The sequence below is a fragment of the Pongo abelii genome, chromosome 7 (genome assembly GCF_028885655.2).
Source record: "Pongo abelii isolate AG06213 chromosome 7, NHGRI_mPonAbe1-v2.0_pri, whole genome shotgun sequence".
NCBI lineage: Eukaryota > Metazoa > Chordata > Mammalia > Primates > Hominidae > Pongo > Pongo abelii.
The window spans coordinates 77,543,983-77,569,145 of record NC_071992.2 but is presented as its reverse complement, the minus strand read 5'-3'; the positions used below and the strand labels follow the sequence as shown (position 1 = coordinate 77,569,145).

Below are 25,163 nucleotides of genomic sequence, written 5' to 3'. Positions count from 1 at the left end.
AAGTTGACAAAAATACACAAGGCTGGATTCAGTGGCTCACACCTGTAATCCCAGCACTTTGGGAGTCTGAGGCAGGAGGATTGCTTGAGCCCAGAGGTTCGAGATCAGCCTGGGCAACATGGTGAGACTCTGTCTCTACAAAAAATACTAAAAATTAGCCAGATGTGGTGGTGTGCACCTGTAGTTCCGGCTACTTGGCAGGCTGAGGTGGGAGGATCTCTTGAGCCCAGGAGGCAGAGGTTGCAGTGAGCTATAATTGCACCACTGTACTCCAGCCTGGGTAATAGAGTGAGAACTTGTCTCAAAATAAATAAATAAATACAGTTACACAAAATTAACAGCAATTCCCTTTGATTAATGGGACTCTAGATAATGTTTTTGACATTTCTCTTATTTTACTGCAGTTAAAAATTTTCCGTAAGTTTTACTTTTTGCACTGATAAAAAAATAAAAATAAGACATAATATAACAATCTTACAAACCCTTGGGAGAGGAAGCATAACAGTTATATTTTACCAAACATCTAAAATGGTATGCCAACAGTGGAAGAGAATTACATTCAGAAAATCAATCTCAGATTTTCAGTTTCTTATGTATTAAAAATGTTACACATTGGCAAAGATTTTGCCAAAGTAACCAATAATTAATGAACTCATATAAAGCAGATAAAAGGTTAGCATTGGCTCTGGGTGCTAAGAGTATGGTACCCATGAACTATTACACTCTAGGCCAATGTGACAGACAATTCAGAGGATGTGTTGGCATCTATGTTTCCACTAATTCCAAAGGTGTTCTGCAAAGTGATTTATAGCGTCTTCTATGGGACCCTCAAAGGTGTCACATTGAAGCTATTGAGCAACATCATCTGTTCTGCCTCTGACCCACTATTTACATAGACACTGAATACATAATTTACTAGAATGAAGTTTATATGATTCCTTTGCATGTTACTTCTGAAGTGGGCATGGAAGGGAAATGAATGATTTCTAAATTCTCTATAGGGCATCTATGAGCTAGATGGACCAAAGGAAGGCTAGTAGCCTGAAATGCTAGATGAAGCCAGCAGGTGAAAAACTGATCCGAAAAACAATATGAGTGTGGAACTCCGGGGCAGCAACACCATCAGTCTCAGACAACCAAATGATTTGCCTGAATCCTTTAATGTATATCTTTTGTTGAAGAGATCACCCCTTCAAGTATGGGTTATGTCGCAAAGAGACTGAAAGTTGAGAGAAACATTCATTCTAAACGTTATTTAGCAACCAAGCAAGCTTGCAATTATGAGTATAGATACTTACATGGCACCTCTTTCCACCACTTCAGTGTCTCATTATGTGCTCCTGAGATCAGAAATACAAGAGCCATGGCAACTCTAGAAACTAGCTTCTGTCTTTTTAGGTAGCCAGTGTACTGCATTAGTACTTGCTTGTTTAACAACATGCAAATTACTACACATTGCTTAGATATATATGCATGTGGAAAAAACAAATAGCAAAGCCAGAACAAGGGCAATCATGGAATGACATATAAGGAACATTTAACCGCATGGAGGACTCTTTCTTATGTTTGATTGTGGGTACATGGGGAGACACTATCCCATTTTTAACATGTTTAACATGTTTTAACATGTATCCCATTTTTAACATGTGGTTTAAATATTGCGTGAGTAATTACAAATTAGTCACTTTTTTTTTCTGAAATACCTAATTACCTTGTTGGACTTATGATAGAGGAACTCAAATAGTCTTTTTATGGTGGATGACTGTTATAGATAGAGATGTCATCCATTATATGCTTACCCTTTCTAGATTCATGTTTAGTTTTGTCTTCTAAATTCTGAGTATACTTTGTTTTTATATGTTGATTAATCTGGCACTTGTTTAATATTTCATAGTTATGCAAATAAAGTTCACATATATCATGTTGTTTTATCCAAAAAAAAAAAAAAAAAAAAGAACAGTTAGACCTGAGAAACCCTTTTTCACTCCATGCAGCAGAATGATTGTCCCTTCTTAATTCTGGCAGAAGATGGAACATTTACCCTCTAGATATGGTGATCCAGAAAGAATTTAGACTAGGCAACCAAAGCTAATTGGGAGTAAAACTTCCATAATGAAAGCTAGAGAGTTACACAAAAATCTATGAATTTAGTATTTAAAACTGCCACTTCTCAGCTCTCTTCTCAGGTGTGGTTCCAGAACACTGGGATTTGTGTTTTTACTCTCAGGGGAAAGAGCCTTTCTGAGGGATTTGACCAGACCAGGAGAAAAGACCTACGAGTACTGTCATTTGAGTCTTCTCAGTGAAGCAATCTAGCCAGATTTACAGTGAGGTCCACAGGCAGCAAGCCCCACTCACATGAATGGAGTTTTTTATTAACTCACTCTTAAATGTCAGCAGTTAGGGATCAAAACACAACTTTAACATAAAAGACATTTTAAAAGTTTAAAAGGCAACAAAGAAGAAAGATTTGCAGAGAGAAAAAAGTTCAACAATAATTAAGAACAACTTCAAATCTGTCATTTACATTTTTAGAAAAATAAAAGATTACCTTTATAAAGCAAAGATATAATTCTATGAGAAACACCAGAAATGCATAAAAAGAGCTTGAAATTTAAAAGATAATAGATGAAAAAAATAAGATTAATTTGAGAAAATAGAATTAAAAGCAAAAAAATGGATAATAGAAAAAAGATGAGTGGTGCAATATCAAAATCATGGAAGTTTTTAAGGAAAGAACAGAGAAAACAAAATAATTTAATGGACTTTCTCAGAGCACAAGAAAAAGTTTTCACATAAAAGACCCTTCTCTGCACAAACAAGCATCCAGAAAAATGAATGAAAATTACTCCAAAAAGCTACATCGTTAGGACATTTCAGAACAGTGGATACAAAAAGAGGATTCTATTAACTTGGGACAGGAGGGGAGATGTTCTACAGGTAGTTTGAAATCAGGATGGCATTGGACTTCTTTTTTTAAATTGTATTATTTATTTATTTTTTATTTGTTTGTTTTATGAGACAGAGTCTTGATCTGTAACCCAGGCTGGAGTGAAGTGGTGAGATCTCGACTTACTGCATCCTCCCCCTCCCAGGTTCTAGCAATTCTCCTGCCTCAGCCTCCTGAGTAGCTGGGACTACAGGCGTGTGCCACCACACCTGGCTATTTTTTTTTCTTGTATTTTTAGTTGAGAGTGGGTTTCACCATGTTGGCCAGGCTGGTCTTGAACTCCTGACCTCAAGTGATCCCCCAACCTCAGCTTCCCAAAGTTCTGGGATTAAAGGCATGAGCCACTGAGCCTGGTTGGCATTGGACTTTTTAATCCAACACTGGAAGCTAGTGAACAAACTAGTGTCTTAAAAATTTGAGGAGAAAACAATTTTGAAATTACAGTTTTGTTTATAGCCAAACTCCCATTCGAAAGATAGGATGGAATAAAAAAATTTTGGACACATAGATTCTAAGAGAAAACAAAAAATACTTCTTTCACTCTTTTTTTCAAGACTGAAGGAAACACTTTACCATAATAAAGAGTGAACCAAAAATGCAAAAGACATGAGATCTAGACAATAGGAGATTATTAAAAAAAAGACAACACACACACACGTGCACATCACACACCCTCAAAATGATGATTGAGGGAACTCTTCAGATGACAGCTGAAGAATATGCCTACAGAGGTTACTCCAAACTCTCTATTTTAAGCCAGAGAGTTCTGAGAAACATGTCTCCAAGAAGATAAAATTTATAGAAGAGCCAATGTGTTTGAACATATTGACCGATTTATACTATGGAGTAGAGTTGGAGGTTAATTGGAGACAAAAAGGTAGAAGACAAATAAATGAAAAGATACGACTGTAAGAATGGAAATGTAGTTGTAGTACACTACGTGGCTCACTTATGAGTAGTTCTTACATAGTTATGTAAACACTGAAAACTGATCCATCAAAAATTATGATTTACTTATACTGGGTAGGTAGTAGGAGGTTAATTATGAGTGGGAGGGTTTGAAACTGGTAGGGGATAACGAAAAATGTTAAATCTCTTTCAAGGTGAAAATTTACTAGTGAATTGTATAAAGCTAAAAAAGAGAAAGCAGCTAAAGCACATTTTTGAGTGATTTGGAGGTAAATGACAAAATAAACAATAAGAAGAGTTGTAAATTGTTTCCTTTTGAGAGCAGAAATTAGGAATGGGAGACAGAGAAGAAAACGATGTTTTTCATATGATTGTTGAACTAAATGATTGTTAAATTATGTTGATGTATCTAACTTTCATAAAAATAAAAACAATAAAATACCATAATAGTCACCAAGAGCGTTACAGTTCTCCATGATGTAAGGCTGACACAATATTTATGAACACAAAGTGAAGCAATGCATAGATCATTTATTGCCTTTTGTTTGAAAGTGATTGACTGACTATGCAAAACACACTTTAGAATGCTTACTTAAAAAAAGCACCTGGCTAGGTAAAGTGGCTCATGCCTGAATCCCAACACTTTCAGATGCTGAGGTGGGAAGATCACTTGAGCCCAGAGATAGAGACCAGCCTGGGCAACACAGTGATACCTTGTCTCTACTAAAATTAGCCAGGTGTGGTTGTGCACACCTGTAGTCCCAGCCACCTGGGTGGCTGAGGTGGGAGGATTGCTTGAGCTCAGGAGATCGAGGATGTGGTGAGCCATGATTGCACCACTGCACTCCAGGCTGGATAACAGAGCAAGACCCTGTCTCAAAAACAAAACAAACAAACAAACAAACAAACAAAAACACCACCCAGGTGCAGTGTAGGTGTTATTTGATGTCTTTGTGTGATTGATCAGAAGAAACTCTGAATCTTTTTAAAGATCTGCACACCATATACCTCTAATTTTGGTGATTTGTAGGAAGAGTCTATAACAAATGGCCAATTTCATACTGCAGTAAATCTGAAATAAATCCCTACACTTGTTTTCTGTCAGTTTTACAATGGACTTTTTGGATGTATCAGGTAAAGCCTTTAGTTTCCCTTCATTGTTTTGGATGTTTGTATTTTGCAATTCTGATAACTTTCCCCTTAATGATGAAATCATTTCTACTGAGTTATCTTTCAAGAAATTAATTCTTCCTGGTGTCACATTTGTAAAATGATGTTGCTAATTTTGCATTCAAGCTCAAAAGGAATGGATATTATTTCAGATAGTTCCAGCACCAATGTGAGAATGATAAACACGTTTCAGGACATAGACACAGGAGTTGGTAGATAGTGTATCAGGATTCAAAGTTCAGAGAACTGGATGCCCTTCCAATATCAAGTATTCATTTGCCAAACATTCACTGAATGACCCTCCTGAGTTGGGCACTTTTCTAGGTGCTTAAAGGATAGTGGGAGCAGATAAACAAACAGGCAATTATTTAATATGTAAAATGATACAAAGCAAAATGAAATAAGGTAAGGGGATAAAGTGGTAAGCAATGGCATTATATATTTCATTACCTGCTTAAATGAACTTGCATATATTTGATTTCTCAAAGTTAGAAAAAGTAGACATCTACTAGGATTCAAGGTAGTAGGAAAAACTCGTAGAAAAAGTGCTATGTAATGTATAGGAACATACTGACAAAACAAGAACATGAAAACCAACAGCAAATTCGCCTGAGACCACAGAGGCTGAAATCATATTTAGTGATATGGAATATCTGAAATTTGTTACTAGTAGAAAATCCTCTTATAACATGAAATCCAACAAGAATCGATTATGTGGCTGAAATTATTCCATGTGAAATTTATGGCAATAGACACTTTAAAACCACTTTCTTTTGGAAGTCTGTTTCAGGTTTACTTTGGAGGGGGGAAAAGTTAAGGAAAACTATAAAGCTACTTTATGGCTGGGAGTGGTGGCTCATGCCTGTAATCCCAGCAATTTGGAGGCCGAGGTGGGGGAATTGCTTGAGCTCAGGAGCTCGAGAACAGCCTAGGCAACTTGGTGAAATCCATTTCTGCCAAAAATGCAACAAATTAGCCGTGTGTAGTGGTGGGTGCCTATGGTCCTTGCTACTCAGGAGGCTGAGGTGGGAGGATTGCTTGAGCCTGAGAGGTCAAGCCTGCAGTGAGCCAAGATTGCACCACTGCACTCCAGCCTGGGCAACAGAGTGAGGCCCTGTCTCAACAACAAGAACAACAACAAAGAAGCTACCTCATCATAAGAACTACCTTTCCAAAGTACTTGTGTAGAGATCAAGGCAGATCTAGAATTTTTCAAAGCTCCTCAGGGCTCTGTTTTCCTTTGCCTTTTGCTGTGTTCAGACATCTGCTTTCTGTCAGGGGAAGCAGCTCCTGGCATGGACCCCAGACTCTGGGGATAATCACAGTTGCCATCCACTCTGAGGCCAGGCACACAAATGATGCAGCACTGTCATTGAACTTGGTTTATCTGAGGTTGTGGAAGAAAGTAAACATTCTCCTGCACCAGATTCTGCAAATCCAGTGTTGAGCAGCAGTATCTTCCAAAAGCAGCCCGACCAAAGTGGCTCAGAAAGTATGTCAACTTTGAATCACCAGTTCCATTTTACATGTGCTGAGGTTCTTGCATGTTGTCAAATAGGATTATTTTCTGAGATTCTTAAAGAATTCATAACTGATATTTCTGCAACTATACATTAGTGCTCAAAAATTTGCTAATTGAGAGTTGTTGAATAAACAAAAGGGGGCAATAAAGCATTACTAGATATAACAAAATGCAGTTAGGGAGAAGTGGCTTGGAGTAATATAGTCAAAAGAAAAAAAGGGGACTCTTCCTGATTCTTCAGAAGTAAGATTGGAGAAGAATTTTCTCCTAATAGAAACCAACATCACTTATGAAACCTTTAAAACATGCTGGGCACCTTGCAGCAGTGTAAAATGCTTTAGATCCCCAACAACTTATATTGGCTTCCTCTTCCAGCCCCCATGAAGATAGAACTACTTAAGTAGAAAGAATATTATGTGAAATTTAAATAAAGGCATCTTTTAAGCCTTATTGGTATTCCCTAAGTAAAATCAGTTCCTTTATTTAGCAAATGAGCTTCAAAGAATCCTTAACCTCTTCCTTCTAACTACGCTGTTGTTCCTGAGCCACACCAATATAGAAATTATAGAGTAGGCCCTGCTTGATGAAACAACAACCAATTACATAGCGAATTCTTCCTAAGTTTAATTGCCAAGATATTGTTAGTACTTTGTCCTTATTCAAAATATGCCTCTACCCAGAATGTATCCCAAAGTAAAGACATAAGGTAACTGGTTGTCTTTTCTTTCTTTTTCCTGAAGTGCTATAGTGCTTGATGCAAAAATCCAACATTTCAGTGTATGTTGCCATGTCTGCATGTCCCTGCTCCCTGAGTTTCAACAACTGTGGCTGTCTTCTGGGTCTTTTTTCTCCTGATGGGAGAGCAGAGGTTCTCAGTGATATGGAGCCACGTCCACAGATCATTATTCTCTCCCCATGAGTGCCTCGTAGATTGCTGGAATCCAGGCTAAGAACTGTTTGGATTGTATATAAAAATGTATTTCAGTTTGGGAGAAGTGAACTAAGGTTTATTGCCAGTATTCCAATATAATTTAAGAGAATATGGGCAAGTAACCTGTCTGAACTCTAACTGCTTCACTTGTCAAAAAAAATTTAATTCAGGTGACAAGAAAAAGTAGCAAATATTTCAAAAGGATTTTATAGGTTCTTCCAGAGACAGCCTCATGGTCTCAAAACCTGTCCCTGTTTGTCATGTTTTCCTCAGGCCTTACTAGATGTGTCCCCACAGCCACCACTTGGAACATTCAGGAAATACTTGCTGCTGTTCTACTGAACTCCTTCCTTATTCAGTTTCTAGAGAGAATATATTAGAGCAAATGTAATTCAGTACATCCACTTGATAAGGTCCTATCTCCTCTTGACATATGTTAACATTATTGTTAAATTAATGGCTAACATGCACATCATAAGTATTCGGTAACTGTTCTATATGTTTAGGACTTAAAAATATTTGTTTTGCAGGCCTAATAGAGAAAGCAGCTTGTCATCCATCTTCAGCTAGAGATCTGTCATCTTGGAGCTTGCCCGCATTGCTTTCTGAAGTAATTATTACAATAAATTTATTTTAAAATGAATTTTAATCTTAACAATGCTATAAGCATTCTTTATTCATGTTCCAAATGGCTTCACTTATAATTAATGCTCCGAAAATACTTAGAGTCATTTCTTTGAAATTTTTCATGCATGTCTATACATGTCCTAAGATTCATATATATAGTCACATATATGTGTGTGTTTCTGTACTTATGTATATACATATATGACATGTGTGGTGTTAGGATATACACTGGTGTTCATCCATGGTTCCTGGCTCATAACTCCCATAGTCCTTGTTACAGTCTTTTGTTATAATGTTGGGTATATTAGGACTCAGAGGCAGGCCATTGATGTCTGGCCCTCCTTTTATCTGCCCAAAGTAGGACTCTAATCTTCCCTGGACTTTCTGATTGTGGGTCTTAAGACTCTCTCATTAGAGGATCCCACCCTATTCTCTGGAAGAAGGAATGCTGAAGTCATGAGGCTTCCATAAAAACCCAAGAGGACAGGGTTCCAAGAGCTTCCAGGGAGCTGAATACCTGGAGGCTGCTGGAGGGTAGGGCACACAGGGAGGGTATGGAAGCTCCATGTCCCTTCCCCCATACCTCACCCTATACATCTCCTCATCTGGATCCTTTGCAATATATTTTATAATAAATCAGCAAATGTAAGTAAATGTTTCCCTGAGTTCTGTGAGCCATTCCAGAAAATTGATGAGCCTAAAGAAAGGATCATGGGAATCCCAGCTTGAAGCCTGGTGGTCAGAAGTTCTGGAGGCTCACTTGGACTGGTAGGGGGTGAGTGGAAGGCAGGGCAGTCTTAGGGACTGAGCCCTCAACCTGTGAGATCTGACACTGTCTCCAGGTAGATAACATCAGAATTGAATTAGAGGACACCCAGCTGGTGTTCACTGCTTGGTGTGTGGGGAAAAACACCCCACACATATGGTCACAGAAGTCTTCTTCTGTATTGATGATTGCTGTAGTGTGAGAATAGATAGAAAACACAGAGAGAGTTCTCCCAACATAATATGAATATGAGCATAACTGAAACAGCACGTGGACTGTGGCATGTGCTGTCAGTACTTCAATGAGACAAATAGTGTACGAATTCAACTCAGTGCTCATCTGCTAGCTCTACCAATTTTGGATGCAAAGAAGAATCACTTAGTGTTGAACTGAATGGTAGTAATGACTCCATAAAGACACTCCAATTCCAAGTTTATAAATAATGCTCATAAAAAAGCATGCACACAAATCAATTTGAATTCCAATTATACATCTGCAATGGGTAGAGTGTTATTTGCCTAGTTGTGTTTCACAGGAAGCTGCTCATGAACACTTTCTTTGGGACCATTCTGTGGAGCTTTCAGAAAATCAGAAACTATATGAAAAAAAAAACAATAAATGCAATGTTTTTACATTTTTACCATGAAGAAAGAAGCACTTCCCTGGCAGGCAGGGGCAGCCATATGGAGGAGTAGAGGTCTCTCCCAGACAAGTGGTTCTAGAATTTAGCCCAGAAGCAGCAGCATCAACAAATTCAAATTCTTCTAATTCTGTTAGAAGTAGAGATACCCAGGCTTTACTCCAGATTTACAGAAGGAAAGTCTGGGGCTGGGGCCCAGTACTCTGATTTAGCGAGCCATTGAGGCCCTTTGGCTGCATGCTGAAGTATATAAACCACTGTGTTATGTTTTCAACAAGAAACAGCTGATGCCTTTTACAGTTCACAGGTGAGATTCATCTTATGTTGGTTTTGGGGGGGTGAAAAAAATACATTTAATGATGTTCAAAATGACATCCTTTCTAACTAACAAATGACATGCTAGTGGGTATGATTTCGTGGTTCGGCAATATCAGCACTGCGAGAGAAGGTTGCACTAGAGTCAGCTCAGCGGGTGACCTGTTCTATTTACGAGCATGCCTGTTGTCTGTATTTCTTCCAGACAGGTGTTTCATTTAACCTAGCTTTGTTGTCATTAACCTTCAAAAGAAGAAACTCAACTTTTCCCACATGTGGTCGCTGTTTAACTCAGACCCGGGCTTCCTGTGCACGCTCACTGGAACATACATATGAGAACAAGCCTAGCCGGGGGCAGAGCTCTCATCTCGTGCCCGCAGTGCTTAATAAAAAGTGGGAGATCTCAGGCAGGAAGATCATCAGACAATAGAGAGAGACTCAGAAAATTCAGTAGCTGGGAAGAGCTCAGCCTACCCTCCTTGTTTTCACGAAGTTGCCATGGTAATGTTGCATCTGAAGTCAGCCGGAGACAATCACAAAAAGGGACTTGCAGTGCCCTCCATGGACCCCACATTCTCCCTCGTATTCCAGTTCCAGTTTGCGGTCTTTCTTTCATGTCTAGCAACTTGCAAGTCTGGATGATATTGCAGGATAAGTATTATCACAACTTTGTTTTCCATAATTTCATGGTAGATGAGTTCTATTAATATTTACTCAGGGTCTGAAAAAACATTTTAAAAATTCAGGCTTAATTCCCATTCCTGTGAATATAATACAAACGACCAATTTATACATGGGACTTTTTCTCTGTATACAGCTAACGACTAAAGATTCAAGGAAAAGGGAGAGCAATTTTACAAATTTAAGAAACTTCTAAAAGATCTACTAAGGAAGAAAGCAGCAGAGAAAAGGGGAAATCTTTCCTGGGCCTTCCAAGTAGAGAGAACTCAGTCTCCCAAATGTAATTCATGTTCTTCAGAGGATGATTCTCCTGGTCCAAGCATCCTGAAGCCCTGGTTTAGGAGGTAGGGTGAGAAGATGAGCACATAAGGCCCTGCCCAGCCATGGGGCTAAGCCCGCTTCAGGCGAAACTATACATTTAGGAGATTTCTTTTTTTGTGTCACCATACAGAGCCTCAATCTATGTTCTACAGTTTGTTCCACTGCAGCTGGGCCATTCTATAAGATTATCCCCCCAGAAGGTATCGACTGTTAATAGCTCTAGTTATTACTGGTTAAAATTCCATCTTTTTACATGTGTCCCCTCGAGATACTCATTCTTTAACAGAGTGGTTACTCAAAGTCACATTTTCAATGAGGCCCTTCCTAATCAAACTGTAACTTACAGCTCCCTCCCCAAACTCTTTCATTTCCTGTTTTCTTTTCCTTATCACATAAGCATATATCATTATTCCACTATTATATATTTTATGTATGTATCTGATTTATTTCTGTTGTCTCCCCCACACCACTAGAATGTCAGAGCATTTTGTTTGTCTGAAAATAGTATCTAAGTGTCTAAAGAGTGAGTGTCACAGAGCAGACATTCCAAGACTTGTTGAATGAATAAAGGAATATTCTAGAAGAAAATATCTACTAGGTCCAAAATATTGACTCATTAGTCCTGGAATGTAAAGTGCCAAGCCCAGCAACAACATGGGATGTGGAGTGGACGTTTTCATTCCTAGTCCCTCAAATCTCACTACTCGATCTATGCATAAACTTAACCTAGAGTGAGGAGGAGAATCCAGAAGCTTCTGGGGAAAGCTTCAGTCTCAGGTTCCAGTAATAAGCCTTTTCATAGAGTGGAATTGGAAGCAGAGTGGGATAACAATGAGATTTTAACAACACTCACTGCTAATCAGACTCACATATAAAAATGTGTTCAATATGGTGTTCATCCAGATATTGCTAAAATGCTGAGACCAACAAACCCACTATGAAGCCATGCATTATCACAAAACAAATGCAAAATGCTGAGCCTGTCTGCCAGGGACACTAATTCTTAAAGAGATTAGCTTCCCAGCTCTATGAAAACATGGATAATTATAGCATCATGTTTATTATGCTGTAGTTAACAAAGCACACATTCATTAGAATGAAGTTTTCTTCCCTGGGGGCTTCAGGACAAGTATAGATGTTATATGTGGTATTGGATCATGAAGGTACGAAGCTTTAGGGGACTGGGCAGGGGATGGGCAGTGAAAGCAGATTACAGCCCTGGCATACATGAGTGGCTTTTCTCTGACAGGTTTTGATGTCCACTACCCTGGTACCATGAGGCTGTCCTTGACCTTCAGATAACAGTCCTTATCAGTGTGATGGCATGGTACACTTTCAACGGTCATCTCATTTCTCATGGACAACACTGACAAACAATAGTTTAATAGAGCCCCTGGCTAAAATGAGCATGTTCAAGAAAGAAAGCATCAGACTAGGAGCCTTAACCCAAGAACAGACGTCAAAGTTAGTCAAAAGAACGCATCTGTTGGGTGCTTCCAAAGAGATTATAAATGACAGCATGATTCCCCAGACATGCTGGGGTAAGGTGTATTAAGTCCTTTCTTCATTACTGTCATCTGAGGGAGCTGGGCAGTCATGATAGCACTTGGCAGGAAGCTGGGCACATGGGCATGATCTAGATTTCCTACTCCCTAGGAGAGAGCATGATTTTGCACAGCTAAAAGCTGGCATTCATGCCTGGGGAGTAGGTGGTGGTGTGGCTGCTAAACAGTACAGAGAATCCGGTGATTTCCCTTTCCCTGAGTGAGTGCCCAGTTAGTTACTTCAGACCATCTCTAGGTCATTCATCTTAAATGACACTATGGGTTGATTCATTTCTTCATGGTTTTAGTCAGAAAAGATGTATGCACCGTGTACTCTGCACCAGACAGTCGGCTGGGGATGCAAAAGAAAGCATGTCCCTGCCCTTGAAGAGCCCAGTCTGGTTGGGAAAACTGACATGTGATTAGCTCCTTAAAATGCAAGATGAGAGTGCTGCAATTGTGAGTTTTTAAAAAAGAAAAAATGACACCCAGTGTGGCTTTCTATATGAGAATACAGGCAGGGAGAAACCACTATTATTGAAGTCTTAAACTAAGAATAAAGGGAATGGCTAAGGAAATATAGGCAGAATTTATGTGATGTTTTAAGGATAGATAAGTAAGTTAGTTTCAACCTATGAGACATGTTAGGTGAAGATTTAGTAGAGTGTGGGGTTTTCACAACAGATAGAAAGGAAAGGAAAGAACATGAGACTCTTAATGTTCATAATCACCAAATATCCATGATGTACTAAAAAGACATGAGAGGTACCATTGGGTCTTTGGTGAGCTGTAGATGTGGCCAGGAGTATTTGCTGATGTGTCCCACAGAGACAGCACACATGGTTTTTAAGCTTAAGCATTTTTTTGTCTCAGGCCCCCGACTCTGGCTCTCTGAACTACACCATCTGTGGAAAGGTTGATGTGGGCAGAGAGAGAGAAAACATATGAACATTATGCAAACCAGGATTCCTGGAGTGTGGTTGCTTTTTAATGTGAACAGACTACTCATAGGGAGTGAGTTGAAGCAAAATCTGAAAACCAGGAAGTGGGCCTGGCACGGCGGTTCACGCCCGTAATTCCAGCACTTTGGAAGGCCAAGGCGGGCGGATGACCTGAGGTCGGGAGTTCGAGACCAGCCTGGCTAGGCTAACATGGTGAAATCCTGTTTCTACTAAAAATACAAAAAATTAGCCAGGCATGGTGGCACACACATGTAATCCCAGCTACTTGGGAAGCTGAGGTAGAAGAGTCTCTTGAATCTGGGAGGCGGAGGTTGCAGTGAGCTGAGATCACCTACTCCGGCTTGGGCAACAAGAGCAAAACTCCGTCTCAAAAAAATAATCATAATAATAAATAAATAAATAAATAAATAAATACCAGGAAATGCAGAGTAGAGAAAAATGACTCAATGCAATATTGTCCACCTGTTCTTACCTCTTAGGGGAATTTATTTGCAGAGGAAAACAAGGAATTTTCTGTGTTGCTTTCAAAAGTAATCCCACATGTCCAAGAACCAACAGGAGCAGAGCCAGTGAGTATCATTGTGTCTGGGTGTGATTTCACATGATTCCCCAGGCAACTGCCAAGATATCAGTTATCAGGGTCACAGGATAAAGACCTAACTTTTAAAAGTTACTTGACTATGAGTTGTGATTAAGTTCTGGTTTGCCAACCCAGGTAATTGAAGTCATGTAGGAAATATATTTACTACATCATCTTGCTAAAGATTTTGAAACTGTGAGGCAGGAAAAAAAAAAAAAAAGAATCTGGTGTTTGAGTCACATTTCAAAGTCAACCCGTGTCCTGGACTCTCTTCCAGGAATTTAATCATCCCCCTCCTTAGTTGACTGCTTGGCTCCTAACTTTATACTGTTGTCTCCTTTGTTTCTGTCTTTATAATTACAAGTTCTATGACCTTATTGTAAGGTGTCTCAAACTTTTTTGAATTGGGTGAGTACATTTAGAGTAACCAAATTGAGTCAGTGCAAAGTCAACAGAGCAGGGCAGATAGCCGAGCCAGGAGAAATCTTGACTGGATGGTGCCAGAACTGGTAGGGGAAGCCTCTAGTACTGCTACCAAATATATTGTGGAGATTTTCCTTTTTATACAAAGATAACAAGAGCTCAGCTTGACACCTCTGACCTCGAGTGCTCATTTTCTTCATGGGTAAACATTTCTTGGCTCTCCAGCATGCTCTGAAAGTACAAGAAATCACATCCACTTAGTATTGCCTTAGTCCGTTTGGCTTCTATAACAGAATACCATGTACTGGGTGGCTTATAGACAACAAATATTTATTTCTCATGTTCTGGAGGCTGAGCTGTCCAAGATCATGGCACTGACGGATTCAGTGTCTGGTGAAGGCCTGCTGCTTGCCTCTCAGATGGTTGTCCTCCCACCTTCTCACTGTAAGCTCATATGGTGGAAGGCGGAAGGTGCACCCTAGCTCTCTGGATATCTTTTACAAGGCACTAATCCCATTCGGGAGGGCTCCACCCTCATGTCCCAATCACCTTCCAAAGGCCTGCTCCCTTCTTAGCACTATCACATTCGTCGTTAGGATTTCAATGTCTGAATTTTTTGAAAAAAACATTCATTCAATAACAAGCATAATGAAAAGCAGAAGGGAGCAATGTGTCAGTGAGATTTGTCAAAAATAATTTGAAGTAAAACCACAGACAGCCTCAGTGGGGTTAGAGTAATTTTTTGCCTTTTAAATTAAAGAAATGCCAAGTTATCCTGCAAGAAATGCCACTACGCCTTGCATCCTGATTTGCTTTCTTGAGTAGCAGATAAACAGGTTGAATTATGGGAAGAGGACAGGATTACATTCAGCTCTAGATATGCCCATGGGAGTGTGTTCTGTACCTGTACCTCATCTGCTATGGATGATAAAGAAGAAAAAGTTTGAGAGCTGCTTGTCTAGCAGAATGAAAAGGGGCCTTGGTTTCAGAGAGTCCTGATTATAACTCTGCCTCTACCCCTATGGCTTCATTCAAGTTACATAGCCTCTATACACCTCATTTTTCTTATGTATCAAATTAGGAAAATGGTATCTATCACTTAGTGGGATAAAATGATATAAAGTGTAGGCACTCAATATATTACTCAGTTCCTCGCCCTTTCCCAAGTATTCTGAATAATTACTGTGCCAGGGAGCAAGCTTGTGGTTGCAAATAACAGAAAACCACGTTATACCGGCATACACAACATGGAATATATTGGCCCAATAAGTAAAAAGTTATAAAGGTCAGGTTTCAGGGAATGTAGTGTCTGCTGGCTAAGATGGGCCACCACAGATATGCTTCTTTTCACCTCTGAACTCTGCTTTTAACAGAGGCTAACTGCCCTCCTGGTTACAAGATGTCTACCTATAGCTCTAAGAGCTATGAGCTTCTTAAAGAGAGAAGAAGGTGGAGAGAAGATTACTAGGGACAATGACAAATGCCAACGCTGGGCAAATAACATGAATTCTACACAGAGGGAGAAAGTAGTGGAATAGATTCAATGCTTGTCAGAAGGAACCACAAAGCCCACCACAGTGACAAACTGGCATTTTTAAGTCCTTATAGAAATATTTTGTGTTACATTTATTCTACAACAAAAATTATATATATATATATGTATACATATATATACATGTGTATATATATGTATACATATATATATCACAATACCAAATAGGTAGGCTTTCAACTCTTGCCCCCCTTTCTCCCTCCCTCTTCTTGTACTCCCCAGTGCCTATTGTTCCTACCTTTATGTCCAAGTGTGTGTGTGTATATATATATATATATATATATATATATATATATATATATCAGGAGAGTAGAGAGAAACCATGAATTGGGGGCCACCCATGCTGACACAGCCTTATCACCGCCTGAACTGGAAGTGTGGGAATCAGGGATAGTGTTTATCTTCTGTTTAGCATTCTTCAAGTTGTTTCTTATTTTTATAAAATCACACAAATGGATTTAATGGACAAGAAAGAACTAAATAATTTTCCTCACAAAATCTCTGTCTCTCTTTCTCTCTTTGTCTCTCTCTTTCTGTCTCTCTCTGTCTCTCTCTCCTCTCTCTCTCTCTCTCACACACACACACACACACCAAAAAAACTTACTAATTCCTTCATAAGCAACCAATTTCATATTGATATTATTAAGTCACAAGTCAGACCTAGGAAGAATCTTTAGGATTTGTTTCACTCTTGACATTTCTGAAACAGTTTTGTACATAAAGCATGAACACTTCTGATTAATGTTGATTACTGGATCCTGATTGGATTGGAGAGATACATATAATAATACATTTTCTAAAACATTGTTTCTTAACTAGTCCATAGTGTTTATTAAAAGGCAAACATTCTTTATATTTCAAATATAGGAACGTAAACTGAGGGTCAGTGAATTAACTCATAATTGTAGTAAATTATCTGCTAATTATATCAGAATGTGTGTCCTTAAACTTTTGAAACAGTCACAAATTTAAAAAAGTTACCTTGCTGTTTCAAATGCATGCCCTATATCCATTATTATTTTATAAAGATATGGTTTATGAGGTTATCTGGTCTGTTGTCCTGACTAAGGAAGAAGGTTTGGTTAGCCTCAAATTCCATTTAATGTTAAATAAATATATGGTAGCCTTTGGAGTCACATAACTTATTTTTTATTTTCAACAATAGAAGAAACAGTAAACCTCACAGCAATGGTCAATCTGATTTGACTGCTTCATTTGGAAAGCTTCAATAGAGGGGCCAGTTATTTGACTGAAGTGTTGAGTCGTTTGGCTGAGACTGAGTTGGGAAATTCTGGTGTACATCTCAGCTGAGGATGGGAGGCTGGTTGGATGGGATTGACACGCAGTCTGTCATGAGCTCCTCTCTCTCTGGTTTGGGGACTATGATGGGATTCCAGTCCAGGGACCATAAAGACTGATGTTTTCCTCTTATAGATGCTGATGTGAGAATATGCGGAAAAGACAGAAGCTACAGTGGGGTGGAGCAAAAACTGGGGATTAGTGCTGAGCCTCAGGCTGGATTCCTGATGCTGCTTATTTAGCGGGTGCAAGTCAGGGATAAGGTGAGTAGTGGGTAGATGCAGGAAGGTGGTGTCAGAGACTTTTGTTGTTACTGCTGAGCTGATCACTGCGGGCTAAGCCTCAACCAAATGGGTGGAAAGAACTGTGAAGTGGAGAGATGATCAGGGGACAGTGCTCCACCCATTACTAACCAAGTATCCGTAGGAAGGGCTGAAAACTCTCTGGGTAGTTATCTGTCACTTCTGCAATGAAGTCCATTTTAGATCTAATGTTCTGTAATTCTGTATTTACACAGAACCATGGCGTTTTTGTTTTCTCCATCTAGTAAGATTTTCAGCTTTCTTCTGATGCTAAATAAACACTCCTAGATGATAATATTAGAAACTGATGTGGTTTCTGAGAGGCATGTGTCAAATATAACAAATAAATCAAACTAGTAATCTACTATTTAAAATGTTGTCCTTTAAGTAAATAGATGTATAATATCCACAGGCAATCTAGTTCAACCTCTACTCTGAGGCAGAAATCGAGTCCAAAATATCCTTGACTAGGCAGTAGTCAATTTCATGCTATGACCGAAATTTTGCTACAGGGGACTCCATTTTGGGAGATTTCTAAGTTAGAAGGTACTGATTTATGTCTTTCAGCTGAACTCTGGTTTTCTGTCAAAACCGAAGGTTTTTTTAGTTGTTGTTGTTGTTCTTTGTAATAACCCTTGAAATATTTACATTTCTACTGTGTATTGTGTTATGTCATTGTTATTTATGTTCCTCCCAGCTCTTCCCTTTCTTATTCTAATTCTTATTCCTTCAGCCCTTCTGTCATTCCATAGTTTCCAGGCCTTTGATCGTGCAGGTTGTCTCCTCTGCTCCACTGTAAATTATCAATGCTTCTCATAAATGTACCAGATACAATCTTCTAGATGGGATCCGCTCCCATAAACCTGGGTATGACCCAAAAATATGAGCACTAAACTGGGGAATGTGATGTTTTTTTAAAAACCGTGTTGTAACTTGTATTCTGTGAGTCTCTGAATCACAGAAAAGACCATGTAATCATGGTTTTATAAAATAGCGCTTGAATACTTAACTCCAATTTTTGAAACTTTAGCTAGGAAAACCACTAACAACAATCTTACAAACACCTATACAAGTTTTACCATAGATTTTGTAGCCACGCCAGACCAACTTGCCTCAGCTTTCATGTAACGAAGTTGGGAGTTGTTTTTCAGTTACCATTGACTCCCAGTGTAAAGGTCTTATAAACTGAGTATGCCCAGATTAACTAAGGGTGCAACCATGGGTGGAAGCTCAGTGCTTGACCAAAGGGCAGGGACTGAATTAAGAAGTAGACACCTGCGTGTGCCTTTATGATAGAATGATTTATATTCTTTTGCAGGGACATGGATTGAGCTGGAGGCCATTATCCTTAGCAAACTAACACAGGAACAGAAAACCAAATACCACATGTTTTCACTAGTAAGTGGGAGCTACATAATGAGAACACATGGACAAGAAAAGCAAGAAGCTGGTGTACAAAACAGAAGAGAAAGAGGTGGTTACTGCATGCAATGCCTTTGTATATTTACCAAAAGCAAGAACTCCTTCTGATATCCTTTCCTTCACTTATGAAATTGCCTCTTCTACTGCCTCCTCCTCCTCCCACTACTCAATATTTGTTTCTTTTGAAATGTCAGATTTGAAAAGGTTACAATTCACTTTTAAGTATGCATCCTTGTGTAAGCATTTGAAAAAAATGTAATCAGCTCTCCTTAGGGGGTTCTGTGGCAGGATTCTTGGTACACAGTTTCCCCATTAAAACTAATCTGAGTGTAGTTGATGGCTCGCAGCAGGAATTATAAAGCTGTTGCTAATTGAAGAAATTTATGTGAAATCATTTACCCTTCAAGGGTCTCTCCATACCAACCCCTACCACAGTAGCCTCTTCAAAGAGAGTTGACAGAACAATAGATGGTTTTGTGTGGGATTTTTCTCATGGACCCTGCAGTAAAATCAATCTTGATGTGCAATTAATACATCTTTAATATGACCATATAAAGCATCAAACTAGTGTAGCTATTAAACCGGAGTACCTCAAGAATTCTCTGAAGGCCTGTATTCATTTATAAAATGTCAAGATGTACTCAGTAGTGAGTACAAAGTAAACAAGTAACCAACGTGGATGGGCAGAGTGCTTTTAAGAATAAAGAGTGAAAATATCACAGCTGTTCTGCTTAAAACCTTTGCAAAGGAAGCAAAACAAACTTGAAATGTTGTAAGTAGCTATCTCAGAAAGATGGGTGTGCCTAGAGATTTCAAATAATTGAAGAATGCCATGAGGGTTAATTGATGTCACTAGTGCAAGGCTGAGGAAACCACTCACTGTGGATTGAAGGTGAGTAATTGGTTCTATCCAGGGCTATTTTCTAAGTGACCTGTGCTGATTGCCATCAGCAGACAGAATTAGTTATTACTGCCAATGTGTTCCTTCAGGGTCTGCTCATTTTTCAATTCACTGCCATTTGGTCAAGTTATTCCCTAAATGAATCAATCATTAATTCATAATTAGATCCAATGACAGCATAAATCTCTGTAGTGGAAAACTTTGGAGATGACAACATGAATCTTTAGACAAATCAGAGATATAGCCTGTTTGTTATTCTTAAAAACAATTATTTGCCTTAAAATCTTTCTTGGCCAAGGTATATTTGCTAATATATATATATATATTTTTTGGTAGGGGGTGGACTTAGCCTGGTGAACTTTTTACTTCTTTTTTCCATCTTTCCTTGTTTTTCATATACATGCATGACCAGGATTCTAGAGTAGTGGTTTTATCAATGCCATTAATATAAAGAGTCTTGTCTTCAGCTCTACATTATAGAAAATATTATATAAAAGTAATTATTGTTAATATAAGACTAGATCATCATCATCCTTGAGGACCAAAGCAACACAGTAAGAATTCCTTTTGGCTATGCTAAATATCTGTAAAATAATCAGGCTGGACAAGACAGCTGTATTTCTAATTCATCCTCCTCTTCCTGAGGCTTGGAAGAACCCTGGCTCCAGGTAGTGCTACTGGTATCACAGTCAGAACTCAGTGCTTCTTACCCTTGCTCCACTGTACACTCCAAAGGAGAGCTGACGTACCTGTAAGCGTGATACACACTTGTTATGGGTTCATTACTTCCTTGTCCTCTTTCAATATTCAGAGCCCTGGTGTCTTCAAGGTCATAAGAAATCCAGAGATGCCCCACTGAGGTACCTTGGGGGGCCCCACAGTGTCCCATGCTGTGCACCCTATAGTGTAGACCTAACCATTTTCCTTCTCCTGCTCCTAAAAACATATTCCAGTCCTAAACATGTTGATTTCTGGTATACAACAGTGAAACCCAGTGGGTTATTTAATTACTCGCTTTTACAAGTCTTCCTAGTCATTCACTTTTGACTGAACTGCTTTAAAGTTTTGTATTTATTTAGGTAAGTCATTAAACAATATTGAGAAACATGGTCAATATTGAGAAACTTGCTCACTGTGTTATTATGGCCCAAGGTCAAGCGTTCCTCAGCTCGCTCAAGCACAATAAAATCATGCTTTGTTTAACAATGAGATATGTTCTGAGAAATGTGTTATTAGACAGTTTCGCTGTAAGGACATCACAGAGTGTACTTACACAAACCCAGATGGTATAGCCTGCTGCACATCTAGAGTATACAGTATAGTCTGCTGCTCCTAGGATACAAATCTTTACAGCATGTTATTTTACTGAATACTCTAAGAAATTGTAATGAAATTATGAGTATTTGTGTATATACACAGAAAAGGTACAGTAAAAATACAGTATAAAGGAAAAAATGGCACACCTGTCTAGGGCATTTATCATGAGTGGAGCTTGCAGGACTAGACGTTGCTCTGGGTGAGTCAGTGAGTGAGTGGTGAGTGAATGTGAAGGCCTAGGACATTACTGCACACTACTGTAGACTATAAACACTGTACACTTAGGGTACACTAAATTTATTTTAAACAGTACTTTTCTTTCTTCAGTAATAAGTTAACCTTAGCTTACTGTAATGTTTTCACTTTATAAACTTTTTAATTTTAAAAACTTTTTGACTCTTGCAATAACACTTAGCTTAAAACACAAATGCAATTTACAGCTGTAAAAGAATATCTTCTTTTCTTATTTTATAATTATTAATATGAAATATTATGTTTCCTATATTTATTTTATAAGCTTTTTCTATTTTAACTCTTTTTAACTTTTTAAACTTTTTTATTAAAAATTAAGACAAGAACACACCCATTAGCCTAGGCCTACACAGGGTCAGGATCATCAGTGTCACTGTCTTCCGTCTCCACATCCTGTCCCACTGGAAGGTCTTCAGGGTCAATGACACGCATGGAGCTGTCATCTCCTATGATAACAAGGCTTTCTTCTGGGTACCTCCTGAAGGACCTGCCTGAGGCTGTTTTACATTTACTTTTTTTTTTTTTAATAATTAGAGAAGTACACTCTAAAATAGGGATAAAAAGTATAGTATAGTAAATAAATAAACTAGCAACATAGTCATGTACTATCATTATCAAGTATTTTTGCTGTACATAATTGTATAGCTATACTTTCATAAAACTGGCTGTACAGTAGGTTTGTTTACACCAGCATCACCACAAACACATGAGTAATGCATTGTGCCATGATGTCATGATGGCTACAGTATCATTAGGTGATAGGAATTTTTCGGCTCCATTATAATCTTATAGGACCAACATTTGTATACGTGGCCTGCAGTTGACCAAAATGTCATTATGCAGTATATGACTATATTTAATACGTGTTTTATATGTGAATATGATGAGATCTAACCTCAGAGAAAATCCTAGACTGCTGCCTTTTTAGGCTCTTTGCAGACTATTCACTCTCACCTTCGTGAGAGGACTGGGGTAGCCAGGCAATTTAGCTGACATTGCCACCACTGTCTGGTCCAGAAAATTCATGGCAAATCTCAACCAACACACTGATAGCTTCTAGTCCCTCATTCCTAATGTTTTAAAAGCAATTATAGCATTTAAGAATTCCGACTTCCCTTGACTAAGAAATAAAACAATTTAGGGGGAACCTTAACTAAATCTTATCCAGGAAAACAGATATTTGATGACATTAGCCAGAGATGTTTGCCAGTTTCTAGAATCATTCTTTCTTGAATTGACAGCCCCTCAATTCTCTGCATTAATGAATCTTCAGAAGTAAATGGGAAACGACATTGTAGAGAGCCAGATGCTGCAATCCAGGTCCAGATCCAAGATGCTCTTTTTGTCCATGATTCAGCTACATTACGAGCAACTAAAGCAATTCAAGATTATTTGCCAGTGGGGGCCATGGGCCCACCCTCTACATTTACCTGAATGTGAATGTGTTCTTGATCTCAGCATTTTTCTGAAAACCATTTAAATAGGAGGAACATGTGTGTGCCCCTCTGAAATACCTATGAGATTTACTGCCCATTGAAAACACAGCCATAGAAAGGACTCTTCCACCAATTCACAGCTTCCCAGCATTCATAGCTAAGCGCTTGCTCAGTTTTCAACACATTCCCAGACAAGGGAAAAGTAAAAACGTTTGAAAACTCTATAGCACTAGTCATGTAATCACAAAGATTAATTGTCCTTGCAAAAACAACATTTGGAAACAGCTGGCAGTGTGGCCTTTCTACCCACGGGTTTTCCTAGAATCAGAATATCACAGCAGGAAGAGACCTTGAGAGACGATTGGTGCAATCCCCCATCCTTCAGGAAGGGCTGCAACTAAATCATCCCAGACAGAGGCACATTTGCCCTAATTTCAATGTGCTCCAGGGACACAGTTCTCATGACTTTCTATTCTGAATAGAGAGAAATTTTTTCTTACAGCTAAACAATCTCTCCCACTAGAGCTGAAATCCATTTATCTGTGTCTGGCTGTCGTCTGAGATGGAGAAGGGCCCCTCTAACGATTCTTATGCCATGTACTCTTTCCAAACAAGCAGAAGTCGGCTACTTCCTGGTGAATCATATTTTCCCAAAATTTAAAAGTATTTAAAATAATTTTTGTGACATTTCGCTTGTCTCTCAAAGTTACCTCTATTTCTTCTTAGCTTTTAAGTTCAGACGTATATATTGTTTTCCAGTACAGTCTTACCAAATCTGAGTAAAATAAAAGGCCTTTGGCTGTCTAAGATGGGAGCCACTAGCCACCTGTATACTCGAAATGAGGCCAGTGTGACTGAGAAACCAAACTTCAAATTTTATTTAATTTAGATATTAAACCTGTACTTATTTCAGTGTTTCAAATACTTTAATTGTGTTTGAAACAACTTGAGCTTGTGAATCTACTTTTTCAAATTAAATCTTATGACATATAAGTAGTGTTCAAGTATTGCCGATAAAAATTTAGCACCTAGTTTAAGATGTGTTTCAGGGTAAAATACAGAGGATTTCAAACACTTGACATGATAAGAAGAATTTATGTTATTAATCTTTTTATATTGATTACCTATGGAAGTGATAATATTTGGAATACCTTGGGTTAGACAAAATATATTATAAAAATTAATTTTACTCTATGTTTTTACTATTTGTTATGTAACTAAATCAAAATCCTGAAAAGAATCCTTTAATCAGTGTAAAATCTTTTATTATACTTCCCTAAGTATCATAAATCTGACACAGTATTAAAAGGTTGAAAGAGGAAAAGAAGGAAGTCAGAACTGCAGGATTTTAAATAGTGCACTACAAGGTCATGCTGAGAAGCAGCCCAAGGAAGAGGATTTTAAGGATATCTACATAGTCCCAGAACTCCAGCTTGCTACAAATCTAAGATGGGTGACATACATCTAATGTATACCAAAAAAATTAATCTTAAGGTTTTTGTTTGTTTGTTGGATTGTCTTGTTTGTTTCAGATTTTGTGTATGAGAGATATGAAGCAAAGTCTGCAAAAAAAGGAAAATACTGAAAAAGGAATTTTGCGAGTCCATCAGGACACATTCCTAGTCCTCAGGAGGCCTTGCTGGTCCAGGAAGGCCTCTGATCTGGCCCGTCTGCACAGGGCTGTGCTGAACTACCTGTGAGATATGGCTTGAGTCCTGTACTCTAAGGCTACATTCAGAGAGCTAAGATGCCCTGGCAATCTGAAAACTTAGAAAGCTATTTTGAATGCAACTGGCTCTGAATATAAGAGCAGTGTTATACCTTGAAAATGATGTTTTTATATGTTAACTCATGGATTAGTGTTGAGAAAAGGCCCCTTGTCAGAACCAACTTTGTCCAGGAGAAGCGATCATGCAGAATGATCATGCAGATGCCCACAGAAGGCTGAATTTCTTGGGATCAGCATTCAATTCTATCACTTTAATTAAAAGCCATTTTTTATTTCTTCTTTGAATCCCCTTCAGGTGTCTTTTAATGATACCAAAAGAAGATGCTATACGTGTAATCCCTGTGATTGTAGGCATTCATATTGAATATATGTTCATAGATTCTGAGCTTCTAAGAAAGTAAAGTATGCACTAAACCAGAAGCTTTTCTCTGATGTGACATTTACTAATGACAGCATCATTTTAAGAGTCATGGAAAGTGAATTTGGCCTGTATAAACAGGGCAGCATCCAGAAGGATGAAAACAGAAGACATGAGATTTCTGCTTCCAGAGATTCTAATGAATCATCATGAGAATTTTAGCAAGTCAACCCTCCTTCCATCTTTTCCTTGAC

At 38.5% G+C, this 25,163-nt stretch overlaps 1 protein-coding gene across 7 annotated transcripts in view; it reads right to left on the bottom strand.

The window, feature by feature from the left end:
* NKAIN3 (sodium/potassium transporting ATPase interacting 3) overlaps positions 1 to 25,163 on the bottom strand; it is a 799,758-nt gene that overhangs the window by 467,740 nt on the left and 306,855 nt on the right. The window contains exons 1-2 of one of the 7 annotated variants that reach the window (XM_054561655.2): positions 13,146 to 13,675; positions 10,305 to 10,551 (exon numbers count right to left, since the gene is read on the bottom strand). The exons of 5 other annotated variants lie outside the window; for them this stretch is intronic. In XM_054561655.2, coding sequence (XP_054417630.1) covers positions 10,305 to 10,343 — 39 coding nt within the window. In that variant the 5' untranslated portion in view covers positions 10,344 to 10,551; positions 13,146 to 13,675. Of the gene's footprint in view, positions 1 to 10,304; positions 13,676 to 25,163 lie in introns of those variants that run through there. One more of the 7 variants, XM_054561656.2, reaches the window with a different exon arrangement.